We start from the raw sequence: 17,125 nt of genomic DNA on the forward strand, positions 1-17,125 counted from the left end.
TTCAAAGATAGCCCCACGTAGAGTGTGTTGCAGTAGTCTAAGCAGGAGATAACCAGAGCAGGCACCTCTCTGGCGAGACAGTCTGCAGGCAGGGAGGGTCTCAGCCTGCGTACCAGATGGAGCTGGTAGACAGCTGCCCTGGACACAGAATTGATCTGTGCCTCCATGGACAGCTGTGAGTCCAAAATGACTCCCAGGCTGTGCACCTGGTCCTTCAGGGGCACAGTTACCCCATTCAGGACCAGGGAGTCCTCCACACCAGCCCGTGAAGGAACAGTCCCAGAAGAGATCCATGGAAGACCATCGTCCAGAAGTGTGACTGCAGACTTAGAGGTTGTTGCTAAAGAAGACAGAGGCACAGTTACAACCCCATCAGAGTTGGCTCAGGATTTCACTGAGTCTCAGGAGGCCCAATAGGAAATGTGGTAGAAGCTGTACTGGTGTCCTTGATAACTACAACTGTGGTTTCTAGGGCAGCATTTCCAGTGGGAATGAACATCTTGAAATACATGTCATCTCTGTCACTCTACAAAACCCACTCAAATCTGATGGCTTCAGCTGTTTCGGAAGGAAGGTTCAGAAACATGCCATATTCTGAATTGAATCTACCTGTCCTTGTGGTCTAAAACAGGGTGAAAATCTTGTACATATTATTATATATACTTAGAAAACTGGGCATTTTTAAATTTGTGATAACTGATGAGAGGAGAATATTGTTATGTAGTGTAGTTTCACCCTGGGCCAACAGGGGGATACTGTATATAGTTTTCACTCAGGTCTGTAGGTAGTTTTCACTCAGGTCCGCGGCAGTTAGTTTAGGCGGGAACTCTGAGCTGTTGTGGTTACAATGTTGACAGCCGGCTGCCTATAAATACAGGCCGGCTGAGCTGTTCGCAGTCAGTTCTATTCCAGCTTGTCTTAATAAAGAGCTACTTGAAGAAATCGCTGTGCCGGCTGCTATGTCAACCCACTACTTAATACTGGCGACGAAGGTGGGATTGGATGGACATCAGAGCACAGCCAGATGCGGCCAGCCTCTGAACTGAGCTAAATCACAGAGCGAAATCACTGAGCGAAATCACTGAGCAAAATCACTGGGCAGAACCAATTCAGAGCTGACTGTTCTGGCTAGAGCACTGTGTTCCATCCATCGCCCTTCACGCCGGCATCGGAATCATGGCTTCATTTGTGCCTCTACCGCCGTTTGCGCCAGCCTCTGAGTCATGGGACTCCTACCTCGCTCGGTTCGACTGCTACCTCCAAGCCAACGAGCTGACAGCAGTATCAGTGGATCGGAAGCGGGGCCTATTCCTCAGCCTCTGTGGGCCTGAGGTGTTTGAGACGGCCCGAGCATTGGTTGCGCCTGAAGCAGTCCAGGCAACACCATGGGACACGATCCAAGAGAAGCTCCGCAACCACTACGCACCAAAGCCGTCCAAGATTGCTGCCCGCCATGCGTTCTACCACCGGAACCAGGCAGAGGGGGAGTCAATCAACAACTACGCCACCGCCCTGCGACAGGCTGCAATGCACTGTGAGTTCCGAGACTTAGACGATGCCCTGATGGATCGAATTGTCTGCGGGGTCCGGGACATCCATCTGCAACGGCGTCTCCTAGCCAAGCCAGACCTCACGCTACAGAAAGCCATTGAGGAGGCTGTGGCCTCAGAAGCTGCTGAACGCTCCGCCCAGGAGATCCGCAAGTCCAGCAGCCCGCGTCTTGCTAGGGGGCCAGTTCCGGTGCATCATGAGGAGGCCAGCAGTGATGAGGCATCCTCCAGTGAAGACGATGACGTGCACCAGACAAAGCGGGAGCGCAGGAAGCTCCAACAGAAGTCCAAGGGCCAACCGGAATGTGCTGGCTGCGGAGGCGACCATTCCCGTGCCAAGTGTCGATTCAGAGACGCCATCTGTAGGAGGTGTTCCAGAAGGGGCCACATCGCTAAGGTCTGCCGATCGGCTCTGTCTGACACCCCCCCTTCATCGACTCGCAAGTTCAAGTCTTCACTCCAGTCTGCCAAGGAAAGTTGTTTCGCTCTCACCAACTGCCGCTGCCCGTCTGGAACCACGATTGGCCAAACCGACTCGTCTACGCGACGCAAGCTGAACGTCACGGTGCTCATTGAAGGAGCTCCATGTGACATGGAGATCGACACCGGGTCTGCCCTGTCCGTCGTGTCACGGAGCACCATCAAAAGACTGGTACCCAGAGTATCCAAAAGGCAACTCGACTCTCACCGCGTACACCTGAGAGACTATCAGGGAAACGACATTCCCGTGGTAGGCGTTGGCCGGTTCCGGATCGCCTTCAAGGATTTTTCGGGCCTGCTCTGACTGGTGGTGGTCGAAGGTCAGCGGCCAAGCCTCCTAGGGCTAGACTGGTTTGATGCCCTCGGCCTGGAAGTCACCGGCATCAACTGCATCTCTAACGCAGAGACTGAGGGTCTGGTCAAAGACTTTGCCGAGGTTTTTGACGGCACCTTGGGACAATATACTGGTACGCCCATCTCCTTTAGCCTTGACCCACAAGTCGCCCCCATCAAGCTTAAGCCACGCCAGGTTCCCTTTGCTCTCAAGGATAAGGTGGACGAACAACTGGACAAACTGATCGCCCAAGGAGTTTTGGAGCCCGTTGACCACGCAAAGTGGGAAACCCCCATCGTCACGCCTGTCAAGCCAGATGGGTCGGTGAGAATCTGCGCTGACTACAAGTGCACAATCAACAAGGCACTTCAGCAGCACGCTTATCCGGTTCCTGTTGTCCAACACCTGCTGCATTCCCTGGGTGAGGGTAAGGTCTTCGCTAAGCTGGACCTTGCCCAAGCCTATCAACAACTGCCAGTCGATGATGCCACTGCTGAAGCCCAGACGATCGTCACCCACCGGGGGGCATTCCGTTGCCGCCGGTTGCAGTTCGGGGTGAGTGTGGCTCCTGGCATCTTCCAAAGCCTTATGGAGCGTCTCCTGCAAGGGCTTCCGGGCATGGTACCATATTTTGATGACGTCTTGGTGTCTGCAGAATCACACCAGCAGCTGTTCGAGCGCCTCCGTGCCGTGCTGACCAGGTTCCAGGAGGCCGGGCTCAAGGTAAAGAGGGAGAAGTGCCTGATTGCCGTTCCACAGGTAGAGTTCCTGGGCTATCTTATCGATGCCTCCGGCCTTCATCCAACCACATCCAAGATCCGCGCTATCCAGCAGGCCCCCACCCCAAAGGACAAAACGGAGTTGCAGGCATTCCTGGGGCTGCTGAACTTTTATAACATGTTCCTGCCCCACAAAGCCACTGTGGCTGAGCCTCTTCACCAACTCCTTAGCACTAAGACGCCTTGGGCCTGGGGTCATCGAGAGACGGCGGCCTTCAACGCGGTCAAGGCTCTCCTTTCTTCAGACAGTGTGCTGGTACAGTACAGTGAATCCAGGCCGCTGGTCCTTGCCTGCGACGCCTCACCTTTTGGCATCGGTGCTGTCCTTAGTCACCGTTTCCCAGATGGAAGAGAAGCACCGCTCGCCTACTTTTCCAGGACACTATCTCCGACGGAACGGAATTACAGCCAGCTCGACAAGGAGGCATTGGCACTTGTGGCTGGAGTGAAGAGGTTCCATGAATACCTCTATGGCAGGACTTTTGACCTCATCACTGACCACAAGCCACTCCTGGGCCTCCTCGCCGGTGATCGTCCAACTCCACCGGTCCTCTCACCACGCATGCTGCGATGGACTGTTTTCCTGGCTGCCTACCACTACCGGCTCATCCATCGCCCGGGAAAATCGATGGGCCATGCCGACGCCCTCAGCCGTTGCCCTCTTCCAGCATTTGTGGAAGACCCGGCTCCAGCTTCATCGCTCCTTCTGATTGAGGATCTTCCGGCAGCGCCTGTATCAGCTGCCACTGTGGCCTCCGCGTCTGCCCAGGATCGCACCATCAGCCGGGTGCTCAACTGGGTGTGGAGGGGGTGGCCACAAGGGCCTTTTGCATCGGAGTTCCAGCCCTTCGCAACCAGACAACATGAACTCTCAGCTCATCGCGGCTGTCTGCTGTGGGGAGACCGCGTCATGATTCCCCAGGGACTCCGTCAGCGCGTCCTGGAGGCTCTGCACGTTGGCCACCCGGGAATTGTCAAAATGAAGGCGTTGGCTCGGTGTTACGTCTGGTGGCCTAATATGGACGATGCCATCACTGCCTGGGTATCCGCCTGTCAAGCGTGCCAAGAGTCGAGGCCTGCACCACCGGCAGCTAAGGGACACACCTGGGAGACGCCAAAGACACCCTGGTCGAGGGTGCACATCGATCTGGCTGGCCCCTTTCACGGCCGGACCTTTATGGTAGTGGTGGACGCCTATTCCAAATGGCTGGAGGTCGCCCTGATGCCCTCCACCACTACCGAAGCTGTCATCCGGGTGCTGCGAGGCCTGTTTGCAACGCATGGGTGTCCTGATGTCCTTGTCTCTGACAATGGACCGCAGTTCACGTCAGGCACGTTTGAGCGGTATCTTTTGGGACTGGGCATCCGCCATGCCCTAACGGCACCTTTTCATCCATCCAGCAACGGGCAAGCGGAAAGAATGGTGCGCTCGACAAAAGAGGCACTGGCGCGCCTGGACCGGGGAGACTGGCATGAGCGGGTCGCCGAATACTTGTTCGTGCAGCACATCACTCCTCATGCGGCCACAGGGAGGAGTCCTGCTGAACTGCTTATGGGCCGCCGCCTCAGGTCACCGCTCGACCGGCTACACCCAGACTTTGCCGTGGCTGAACCCCCAGGCTGTGCCAACGCACCACGGTCATTTGTCCCAGGAAACCAGGTCTTTGCCCGGAACTATGTGGGGGACATTCCTTGGGTGCCAGCCACAGTAGTGGGAGTCACTGGACCTCGTTCGTACCAGGTGGCACTCGAAGACGGACGTTTGTGGCGGCGGCACATAGACCAGCTTAGGCGCAGGGTTGGCGACTTAGACACTACCGAGGTGCCCCCAACTGCGCTTGCGGCTCCAGAAGAGACACGTGCAGATGGCGAGGCCCCACCTACACCTCCCTCGCAAACTGCCAGCGTGGAGCCGAACCAAGCCGTCTCAGAACAGACTCAGACCACTCCACTTGCGGAGGCTCCACCCACAGCAGCGGATCCAGGGGAGTTGGTTCCAACGCCACCTAGGGTCGCACCACAGCCTCAGCAAGAACTGTGTGGCCCTCCGGACTTGGCTACCAGTCCCCGGCGGTCTGGCAGAGTTTCCAAGCGCCCAACTCATTTAAAGGACTACGTTGTTGGACAGGTATCACTGTTGGTCTAAGTATGGGAAATGTAACCGATATGCTTTTGTGCCTAATTGAACCGTTACGCGTAGTGCTGTATATAAGGAAACCATTACGATTGTAACTAACGCCTTATCTCGGTGGGGAGGGGTGTTATGTAGTGTAGTTTCACCCTGGGCCAACAGGGGGATACTGTATATAGTTTTCACTCAGGTCTGTAGGTAGTTTTCACTCAGGTCCGCGGCAGTTAGTTTAGGCGGGAACTCTGAGCTGTTGTGGTTACAATGTTGACAGCCGGCTGCCTATAAATACAGGCCGGCTGAGCTGTTCGCAGTCAGTTCTATTCCAGCTTGTCTTAATAAAGAGCTACTTGAAGAAATCGCTGTGCCGGCTGCTATGTCAACCCACTACTTAATAAATATTATCAAGAGAATTTTATTATTTATTATATACATTTTTGTTAGCTACCTTGGATGATTCAACAGCTTTGAGGTGATGATGATGATGATGATGATTTTACTACAATCAATTGGTATATAATGTATTTTGTGATATAAATAAAAAGTGGATATAAATTTAGCAAATAAATAATCGTAAGAAGACCCAGCCAGGGTCCTGCTATCTCCCTGTAAAGCAGGACTCGGGACTGGGCCCACCGTCCTCCAGATGCTGCCGGACTCCAACTCCCATCAGCCCTGACCATTGGCCATGCTGGGTGCAGGGGATGATGGGAGTTGGAGCCCAACACCTGCAGGCCTACAGGTTCCCTGTCCAGGGCCAGCTGCCCATGAGGAAAGATTTTAACCCGGATCACCCCATTCTATTCGCTACGTACCTGTGACTGAGGGATCAGGGGCTTTGCTTGTCAGTGGTGGAGCTAAAGATGTATAGTTAAAGTCACGTGACCCTGTTGAAAAGAGGGAGAAATGCACAGAGACGAATAAACACAAGATTGAGAAATGCATAAATACGAATAAAGACAGGGTTCACCAATACACCATTCACATGGATGCCAACTCTTTGAAAATACCAAGATCTTGGAGTTTGAGTAATAGGTTAATGAAAGAATGCTTTTAGATATCTCTGGAGCCCGACTCTGGTGCAGGAGAGGAGGACAGTGTCATCTGCATATAAAAATATGGGAACTGCCTTAGGTCCTAACCTAGGAGGGCGGCCATTCACAACAGGTAGATGTTTCGCGGGTGGCCTTGCTGATCAGAAGGTCGGCGGTTCGAATCCCCGCGACGGGTGAGCTCCCGTTGCTCGGTCCCTGCTCCTGCCAACCTAGCAGTTCGAAAGCACATCAAAGTGCAAGTAGATAAATAGATACTGCTCCAGCGGGAAGGTAAACGGCGTTTCTGTGCACTGCTCTGGTTCGCCAGAAGCGGCTCAGTCATGCTGGCCACACAACCCGGAAGCTGTACGCCAGCTCCCTCGGCCAGTAAAGCGAGATGAGCGCTGCAACCCCAGAGTCGGCCACGCCTGGACCTAATGGTCAGGGGTCCCTTTACCTTTACCTAGATGTTTCATGTCATTCAAAAATAGGTTAAATAGGTGTGGGGCAAGAATACAGCTTTCTATGGCAGGGAGTTGTTGAGATGGAATAAAATCCCACAGCAGAGCTGCCTTTCGGTGAACAGCAACAGGACCTCAGAGGGACTCTTATCTGCTGGCCAGTCATGCGCTCCAATAAATTCAGCCACCTGCTTGTTGTTCTCCTCCTTTGTCCTCATTCCCCATTATCTGTTCCAGGTACTATCAGCTTTTCATAAATTTCAGCTTGTCAAAAACAGCCATAAAAGGCAAAGGAGGAAATTTATAGCTTGTGCAGAAGTTCCCACACGCCATAGCAGAGATTTCGCACGGCAGATTAATAAATAAAGCTTTACCGCTCTGTCTCCAACCAGGATCTCAAAAGCTTGGTCAGAGAACTTGTCCACCCTGGGGTTAGGTGGGTTTGTACTGGCCTGTCTCCCCATTGACATAGTGACGTACACCCCACCCTAGTGTCGTCCCAAGGCTCATCCCCCCACCCTGCTTGAATTAGGGTTTTGAAAAAATCCTGGCCATTTTGGATTTCCCAAGGATTAATGCCCCCCTCCCCATAAAGTTGTGATTCCTGCATTGCAGAAAGTTGGACTAGAGGGTGTTTGGGATCCCATACAATTCTATGGTTCTGTGATATGATTCTAAAGGGTGGAAGATCTGGGATAGTGCTGGCATGGGAAGGGAAATTCCTCTACACTGATGGGGAGGCGGGCTGGTGTGAATCTACCTTCTGCTCCAGCGCAGACAAACCTCTAGATAACAAAGCATTTGGTTGATGCTACCAGCCATCAAAGGATGGGGAACAAGAGGCCAAAGCAGACTGTGCTTGAGAGTTTTGGCTGATGCTGGAAGCTGGAGAGACAAAGGCTTGTCTTGCTCTGTGTGCTGGAGCCAAAGCTGTGGCTTGAGGATCTCCCTGGGAATCTAATGGGAAACAAGATCTGCTGCAGGATTAATGCAGTGAGCCCTTCCATCCCATGTTCAGGTTGTAAAGGTAAAGGTAAAGAACCCCTGACCGTTTAGTTCAGTCGCGGCCGACTCTGGGGTTGTGGCGCTCATCTCGCTCTATAGGCCAAGGGAGCTGGTGTTTGTCCACAAACAGCTTCTGGGTCATGTGGCCAGCATGACTAAGCCGCTTCTGGTGAACCAGAGCAGCGCACAGAAACGCCGTTTACCTTCCCGCCGGAGCGGTACCTATTTATCTACTTGCACTTTGACGTGCTTTTGAACTGCTAGGGTGGCAGGAGCAGGGACCGAGCAACGGGAGCTCACCCCGTACATATGGGCAAATAACACTATATACCCTAAAGACGGACGCGGGTGGCACTGTGGGCTAAACCACAGAGCCTAGGACTTGCTGATCAAATGGTTGGTGGTTCGAATCCCTGTGACGGGGTTAGCTCCCGTTGCTTGGTCCCTGCTCCTGCCAACCTAGCAGTTCGAAAGCACATCGAAGTGCAAGAAGATACATAGGTACTGCTCCAGCAGGAAGGTAAATGGCGTTTCCGTGCACTGCTCTGGTTCACCAGAAGCGGCTTAGTCATACTGGCCACATGACCCGGAAGCTGTACACCGGCTCCCTCGGCCAATGAAGCGAGATGAGCGCCGCAACCCCAGAGTCGGTCACGACTGGACCTAATGGTCAGGGGTCCCTTTACCTTTTTTATCCTAAAGACACCATAGTCTCCGCCAGCCTTCATTCCGAGGAAAATGAAACCTGGGTGAGCGCAGGCAGCCCTGGGGTCTGCTGAGGCTCAGTCATTGGGGTGTGTGCGTGAAAACGTATTGTTCATAATGATGGGCTCAAGCAAGATGGAGGAGGCTGCTGCGCAGGCTCTGTTGGCATGATACTCACCACAATCTTGGCGATGGTCGGACTCAAGTGTTGCGCCGTTCAAGGACCAGTAATCGCCTTCCCAGCTAACAACATCTCCAGAGGAACACTTCTTCATCTGCTGCTCCTCCAGCACGGAACTCCACATTTGGAAATAATGCAGGGTGCCCACGAAGCGGAAGGGCGAAACCATGTCTTCAGCCTGCTTCTTGTGGAGGCAGCCAATCACAAAAGTCCCACAAGGCTTCAGGTGCTTGCGTCTGAGCTCACGGAGCTCTTTGCTCATCATCCTGCCCCCATCATGGAAGACTTCGAGCAAGCTCTTGTTCCCGTCCCACACACAGCACATCTGGTGCGTCTTGGGGACCATGATATCTTTCCCCAAATCAACCAGGGTGCCGAAAAGGGACATTTGCAGGGTGTAGTTATTGGCAAACAAAGCCAGCTCCACATCTTTGGGGTCCCTGGAGGAACTGCTGTTGTCATAAGAAAAGGCCGCCCAAGTGCCCACACTTTTATTAGTCTTGTTCAGATAGATGCACACGGTAAATATGTGCAAGTCTTCGGCAACGCGGCCAGCCAAGGAGGGGTATTTCTGTGTCTGTCCAGACAGGACCAGTTGCTTCCCTTTCAGAGAAGCAGCTTCTGTTCATGACATGGGTAGCAAGAGAAATAAGAGAAGAGAGTGAGGACATTTTTCAAACAATCAATCAGCAGCATAGCCTAGCCTTCCCTAAGCCGGTGCCCTGAATGTATCGACCAGCAACCTGCACCAGCCCCAGTCAGCACAGCCCCAATCCGTCCAGATGTTTTTAAGATTAAGCACTATATAAATCCTTTTAAATAAAATATGTAGACTATCTGGAGCACACTTGGCTGGTGTGTGTGTGTGTGTGTGTGTGTGTGTGTGTGTGTGTGTGTGTGTGTGTTCTGGGGCAGCCAGTGATTTTTCACAGAGATCCACGACAGCTGAAATATAAAGCATAACAAATGAAAAATAAAAAAATGTTGCACAATACAAACGTAGTGACTGAAGTGCAAAAAAAGTGCTTTCACATAAACACTGAATTAGAGGTGATGGACCAGGAAAGAGACCCTGGGGTTATAGTAGGTGGCTCAATGAACAGGTTGACTGCCACTTTCATAATGCTATTTTACAAATCTATGATGTGACCCCTTTTGGAATATACTGTGTACAGTGGCACCTCAGGTTACAGACGCTTCAGGTTACAGACTCCGCTAACCCCAAAATAGAACCTCAGGTTAAGAACTTTGCTTCAGGATGAGAACAGAAATCGCGTGGCGGCGGCAGGAGGCCCCATTAGCTAAAGTGGTACCTCGGGTTAAGAACAGTTTCAGGTTAAGAACGGACCTCCGGAACGAATTAAGTTCTTAACCCAAGGTACCACTGTACTGTGCTCTGTTTGCCTCATCTCAAAAAGGGTCTTGTGGACTTGGAAAAGGTCCAGTAAAGGGCACCCCCAAAAATGATCAAGGGGATACTGTGATCCTTTGTGGGAACCGCCCTGAGGGTATAGGGCGGTATATAAATCCAATAAATAAAAAATAAAAATAATCATTCCTCCACAAAGTCCTTCTTCATGCAGCATAGAGTTAAATGATGGAATTCCCTCCCCCAGGAGGTAGTGATGGTCAACAACTTGGATGGCTTCAAAAGGGGGTTGGACAAATTCACGGAGGAGATTCAGCCCCTCCATGGTTCCTTCCCAGGAGGGCTCTGCTCTGCCTCTGCACTTGGAGGCAGCTGGAAGGCGCCGGAGAGAGAAAGCTTGGAGTTGCTTAAGAAGAAGCATTTGGATTTGATATCCCGCTTTATCATTACCCAAAGAAGTCTCAAAGCGGCTAACATTCTCCTTTCCCTTCCTCCCCCACAACAAACACTCTGTGAGGTGAGTGGGGCTGAGAGACTTCACAGAAGTGTGACTGGCCCAAGGTCACCCAGCAGCTGCATGTGGAGGAGCGGAGACACGAACCCGGTCCCCCAGATTACGAGACTACCGCTCTTAACCATTACACTACACTGGCCCTGTGGTCCATCTAGTCCAGGATCCCTTCTTCATTATTATTAATCACTACTACTATTCATTTGTTCATTTCCCACCCGACACCCTAAGGTCACAGGGCAAGTTACCACACTGCAACGCAGGGCCGGATTTAGGTTTGATGCGGCCCTAAGCTACTGAAGGTAATGGGGTCCTTTATATGTCCAGCTGTCCTTTGTCGACAACAAATTGTCGCTGTTTTTTGTGTTGAATAGAGTGGTACCTCTGGTTGCGAACAGAATCCGTTCTGGAGGCCCGTTTGCAACCTGAAAAGAACGCAACCCGCATCTGCGTGGGTTGCGATTCTCCGCTTCTGCGCATGCACGTGATGTCATTTTGCGTGTCTGCACATGCGCGAGCAGCGAAACCCGGAAGTAACCCTTTCCGGTACTTTCGGGTCGCCGCGGGACACAACCTGAAAACGCGCAAACTGAAGCAAAAGTAACATGAGGTGTGACTGTACAGTGGTACCTTGGGTTAAGTACTTAATTTGTTCCGGAGGTCCGTTCTTAACCTGAAACTGTACTTAACCTGAAGCACCACTTTAGCTAATGGGGCCTCCTGCTGCTGCCGCTGTGCCGCCGGAGCACGATTTCTGTTCTCATCCTGAAGCAAAGTTCTTAACCTGAAGCACTATTTCTGGGTTAGCGGAGTCTGTAACCTGAAGCGTAAGTAACCTGAAGCATATGTAACCCGAGGTACCACTGTATATATATGTGTATATATGGTAATTTATGGACCTAATAGGTATCTAAGGCCATTTGCATGTCACAAAAGATGTATTTTATCAAAGTAATTGTTGAACTGAAATACAATTAAGAAGAAGTATATTAATAGTGAATGGGCCCTCGTACTCCTGAATTTGTAGGTAAATAAACAGAAGCACTGGGAAAACCTTTACCTGACAGAAGGAACAAGCCGACAAGGATGACGACCAGGCTGCAGAGGATCTTGTCTGAAGAACTTCCAGCTAAACTCCGCATTCGCCCTCTCATTCTAGACACGCTTTGAAAGGCAGAAGGGAATTCCGCGAGGCACTTTCTGGAGTAGTGAGGGACACACGGAAGAAGAAGAGGTGAGGCTTGCTCAATTCTGGATCAAATCAAAGCTCCCTTGGCGAAACTGGATTACTTGTGCATGTTAAGGGGGATACACCCATTTCACACTTCTAGAACCAAAACACAGCTAACCTTCAAAACTCAATTTTTGCAATGCACGTCTTCAGCCAAACTGTATGTACAGAAATGCGTATATTTGGGGAAAACGTGGATTAGAAATGTGGCCTAATTAAGGAATGCAGTACTACGTGAGATCATCACTCCTCGACCTCCAGAGCATGGGAAGTCACCCAAAGATTTAAGGTATAATTTGGCATAAAATTTGGACTGTTTGATAGTATTATAATTTTAATGTGGTTTTTATTGGATTGTTAAAATGGCAAACAATAAATATTATTATAAAAAAGAAAGAAATGCAGAGTTTGTGTAGACCATCTTGAGCTAAATGGTCTAAGGCAATTAGGGTTAGAACATAAGGTCAACGGCAGCCTTGCATTTTAATATCCTCCTTAACCAAGTTCTTGCACATTTTTAATTCGCTTATTCATTCATTCATGTCTAAATGAATTCATTACAAGACACTTTGCAAAGATTCAAAAACAAGACCACTTACCTAACAAGGAAGCCGCTAATAAGATCTGCTGTGTTATTTTGCCAGCTCTAGTGCCTTCTGCAGGCCACACAAATGAGCTACTTGCCAATTTGTGTTTTCCCTTTTTTTGCAGAAGGAAAATTTCAATGCTGCTTGAGTGTTGCAAATGGGACCCTCCCTGCCAATGTGAAGAAGGACTTCCCCTTATAGGCTGGCAGGAGATGTAAAGGCCAAGAGATCTGCCCTGCCCACTTTATATTTTACAACTCTTGCTGCCATTCCCTGTCCTCCCTCTCACTCTGCTTTTTAACTATGGGCTCATTTCCTTCCCCCCTTTTTATGGGTAGCAGTTATCTGTTATCTACCGAGATTTTAAAGATAAGAATTACTGTATTTTTCCGTGTCTAAGACTAGGGGTTTTTTTTACCAAAAAGTTAGGTTTAAAATTGGGGCTTGTCTTATACATGGGGGCGTCTTATACACGGGAAAATGAGGTACCGTATTTTTCGGCCCATAGGGCGCACCTAGTTTTTTGGGAGGGGAATAAAGAAAAAAAATTATTTTCCCCCCAGGCGCGGGGCTGGGGCGGGGGAAGCCTGAGCTTCCCCCGACCCCAGCCCCCAGAACAGGCATCTCTCCACAAGCCGTGGGAGAGCTGCGCGAAGTCGCGCAGCTCTCCCACGGTTTGCAGATAGCTTCCTGAAGCCTGGAGAGCGAGAGGGGTTGGTGCGCACGGACCCCTCTCGCTCTCCAGGCTTCAGTGAAAGCCTGCATTCGCCCCATAGGACGCACACACATTTCCCCTTCATTTTTGGAGGGGAAAAAGTGCGTCCTATAGGGCGAAAAATATGGTAATTCTGTGTGAAGCTGACCTGCAATCAACTCCATGGATCAGAGATACTGGGAAACTAAAGAGCACCAAGTTAGAAGTTCTCCAAGGGATGAGGGGAGGGGGGCAAATTCAGCTCATATTTGGAACCAAAGTTGCCAAATTCACACTTTCTGAAACAATGTGATAACCAAAACACACCCATTCTTCTCATATTTGCACTTCTCTGAATTTTGCAGTGCTGTTCACCAACAAGCCAAAGTTTACAAAAAGCATCTATTAGGCACATGTATATGTAAACTGAATGTATTAGTGAAAGTAGCATACAAAAATGCATTATACTGGGGGAAATTGCTTGAAATGATGATCGTGTTAGTCAAAACAGCATACAAAAAAATGTGTTGATTTGGAGAAATCCACACTGAAAGCTTGGTATCTGAAAAAGTGTGCATGCACAGGAAATCTTATACCAAGAACAAACTTAGTTGGTCTCTAAGGTGCTGCTGGATAATTTTTTTTATTTTTCATATATTGCACTAAAATGCTGCAGAATTCCCATGAGGGTTTCTGAAACGAAAGTTCGAAGCAGAGGTAGGCAACCTGAGGTCTGTGGGTCGGATCCGGACCAATCGCCTTCTAAATCCGGCCTGCGGATGATCAGCATGTTTTTACATGAGTAGAATGTGTCCTTTTATTTAAAATGCATCTCTGGGTTATTTTGGGGGCTTAGGAATTTGTTCATTATTATTTTTTCCCTAAAATATTGTTCGGCCCCCCCCAAGGTCTGAGGGACAGTGGATCAGCACCCTGCTGAAAAAGTTTGCTGACCCCTGGATTGCTGCAAAAATGTAGAAAACCAGATTTAAGAGTGGGAAAACCGAGAACCGAAGGGAACTGAAATTGGAAGACCCCCATCCCTACTCCTGCTGCAGGTGAAGCGCAGACAGGACACCTGAGAGTTAGCAGTGGGAAGACCCATCCCTTATACCTGACCAATGCCCTTCCTTTGTGCCTCACCCTTATCTACCCCCCCCAGCCTGCCCAAACCTCTTCTTCCCCTCCCACCACACCTCCCCCTCAACCAGGGTGGATAAAAATCAATGGGTTTTTTTAAAAAAATAAATTAAAAATCAGGTTTTCTTTATTTAAAACAGATTTATTTTAATTGAATTTTTAAAATAAAATGCTTTTGGAGGAAAAATATTACTAAAGATTTTCTATTTAAGTTACATTATAGTCCAAAGGCTATTCATCAGGAAATAAGGATTTGTTTTACGTTTTTCATGTGTGCTAAAATTCAGTCTAAGTTTTTTTTGGGTTTTTTTAATTGTTTAACCACATCAGTTAAGAAACATGGATACGTATGCTATCATGTTATTGTTTTAGTTAAATAAATTGTTTGAATTGTTATTAAGGAAATGATTGTTTTTCTCCTTCCAATAAAGTGCAACAGAAAAGTTGTCCAAACATAAACAGTTAACTTACTAAACCTCACAATAATTTCATAAATATCTGTCTATGTATTTCTAACAGTATAAACAAATCAATAATTCTTGATATAACTGTAAAAACTACCCTGAAAAATTGTTTTTCCAAAAATGAAACCTTCATCTGGTTGTAAATATTAAGATTATACCAGCAAGAATGAGTCTTTCTGTAAAATAATGATTTAAATCAAGTCTTACTGTCTAGTGATTTAAATCGCGATTTAAATCAAATACACCCTGCCTTCAGCCCCTTTTAAGGCACCCCTCTCCTTTAAACATTGATCCAGTGGTGTTTTTAATGGAGAAAGGAAGGCACTTCAGTTTGCCATGCCATATACCACGCTCTGAAGCACCTCCCTCCCTCCTTTGAAAGGCTCACCTGGGCCACCTGCTCCACCTGCGCTTACTTGCCTACCTGCTGTTTTGTCACCACACAGGAGTTATCATGGCCACCTGTTGGGGGCATTGCAAATGCAGTGGTGCCTCGCAAGACGAAATTAATTCGTTCCGCAAGTTTTTTCTTCTTGCGAGTTTTTCGTCTTGCGAAGCACAGTTTCCCATAGGAATGCATTGAAAATCAATCAATGCGTTCCTATGGAGACCGTCCGGGGACAGAGGGGAAGCGCCGCGCGCCTTCCCCTCTGTCCCCGGACCTGTTTAAAGCAAGGGGCGGCGGGGAGAAGATTGCTTCTCCCCGTTGCCTGCCCCGCAATCTTCGGGGACAGAGGGGAAGGCGTGTTCGCCTTCCCCTCTGTCCCCGAACCTGTTCTAAAGCAAGGGAAGGGGCAGAGGGGAGAAGATCCCTTCTCCCCGTTGCTGCCCCTTGCTTCAAAAGAGGTCCGGGGACAGCGGGGAAGACGCGCTGCGCTTCCCCGCTATCCCCAGAGCTTGCGGGGCAAGCTTCGTTTTGCGAAGCAAGCCCATAGGAAAATGCGTCTTGCGAAGCGGCTAAGAAAACGAAAAACTCCTTCATCTAGCGAGTTTTTCGTCTTCCGAGGCGTTCGTCTTGCGGGGTACCACTGTGGCAACATGATGACAGCATTACAACTTTATGATATAGTAAGATCATATTAAGTTTTCAAGGTCTTTCTGCAATTATGAGGGCTAGAAGCTTGGGTTTCTTAGGCTGATTCTCAGAAAAGCTTCCAGGTCCCCATGTACTCACTGTACTCTAAATTAAGGCAGACACTTAAAGCTGTTAAACTGTTCTACTCTGCAAAGTTTAACAGATTGGGTAGTACTGACCTCTGACCGCCAACCTTTACAGTGTTTAACAACCATAGAAATACCAATGTTAAGTTACATATTTGCTCATAAAATGTAATCTTGCCAGAAAGCTGTAAGAAAGATTAGATTAGAATAATAAAATAAAGGAGATTGGAATGGGCGAGATTAACAGCATCTCAGTGACACATTTGTGGTTGTTGTTGTTTTTTAATAAACTCCTGTACTTTTCCCAGCTCCATGGGATAAATTATTGGCAAGGCCATAAAATGTTGAGGAAAGCTGTTCCAGTTGGATTCCTTCCAGCCGCATCGCTTGCGCATCTCCCTATGGGAAGAGGTGAGCCCTGTGAGTCTTGTCTGCAGGGAGTCCAGCTTCATAGGTTTCACAGTGGATGGACCAGGAGAAGAAAAAACACAGAGAGGAAACACTGGGAGCCGTAATGTCTACACTGATTGGCGTTTCGTGCAGGGAATCTCTCCCAACCCTATGTGGAGATTCCGTAGGCATAACCCAATAACACCCCCCCCCCAAAAAATCCACATTTTAAAAGGGTATATAGGATGTTGATCAGGTCAACCAAAGGCCTGGTAAAAAAGGAATGTTTTTGCCTGGCACCTAAAGGTGTTTAATGAAGGTGCCAGGCGAACTTCCCTGGGAGGAGAGAATTCCACAGACAGGGAACCACTGCAGAGAAGGCCCCGTTCTCGTGTTGCCACCCTCCGGACCTCTGAAGGAGGAGGCACACGAAAAAGGGCCTCAGAAGATGATCTCAGGGTCCGGGTAGGTTCATATGGAAAGAGGTGGTCCTTGAGGTACTGCGGTCCTGAGACGTTTAAGGCTTTATATAGGTCAAAACCAGCACTTTGAATTGGGCTCGGAAACTAATCGGTAGCCACTGCAGTCGGACCAGGATCGGTGAAATATGCTCAAACCTTCTTGAACCAATGAGCAACCTAGTTGCTGAATTTACTGTATTTGATGTTTTAATTTGCTGGAAGCTGCCCAGAGTGGCTGGGGCAACCCAGTCAGTTGGGAGGCATATAAATATATTATTATTATTATTATTATTATTATTATTATTATTATTATTATTAAGCAGCTCAGTATTGTCCACACTGACTTGCAGCAGTTGAACAGGATTTCTGACAGGGAGTCTTTACCCAACCTTGAGTCCTACCTAGAGATGGGGCCTTCTGCAAGCAACTCAGATGCTCTGCGACTCAGCTATGGCCCCTT

At 49.2% G+C, this 17,125-nt stretch overlaps 2 protein-coding genes across 2 annotated transcripts in view; both read right to left on the reverse strand.

Annotated features, from left to right (window-relative positions):
- Positions 1-11,679, reverse strand: part of LOC308579583 (adhesion G-protein coupled receptor G4-like) — a gene marked incomplete at its 5' end in the record, with an annotated part of 57,346 nt that extends 45,667 nt beyond the window's left edge. Inside the window, 3 exons of the mRNA XM_081180582.1 lie at positions 6,087-6,158; positions 8,655-9,278; positions 11,598-11,679. Coding sequence (XP_081036708.1) covers positions 6,087-6,158; positions 8,655-9,278; positions 11,598-11,679 — 778 coding nt within the window. The remainder of the gene's footprint in view (positions 1-6,086; positions 6,159-8,654; positions 9,279-11,597) is intronic.
- LOC308579584 (uncharacterized protein) overlaps positions 1-12,511 on the reverse strand; it is a gene marked incomplete at its 3' end in the record, with an annotated part of 51,515 nt that extends 39,004 nt beyond the window's left edge. Inside the window, exons 1-4 of the mRNA XM_081180583.1 lie at positions 12,368-12,511; positions 11,598-11,737; positions 8,655-9,278; positions 6,087-6,158 (exon numbers count right to left, since the gene is read on the reverse strand). Coding sequence (XP_081036709.1) covers positions 6,087-6,158; positions 8,655-9,278; positions 11,598-11,691 — 790 coding nt within the window. The 5' untranslated portion in view covers positions 11,692-11,737; positions 12,368-12,511. The remainder of the gene's footprint in view (positions 1-6,086; positions 6,159-8,654; positions 9,279-11,597; positions 11,738-12,367) is intronic.
- Between the last annotated feature and the right edge of the window lie 4,614 nt (positions 12,512-17,125).

Source organism: Podarcis bocagei (assembly GCF_964188305.1).
Source record: "Podarcis bocagei genome assembly, chromosome: 2".
Lineage (NCBI taxonomy): Eukaryota > Metazoa > Chordata > Lepidosauria > Squamata > Lacertidae > Podarcis > Podarcis bocagei.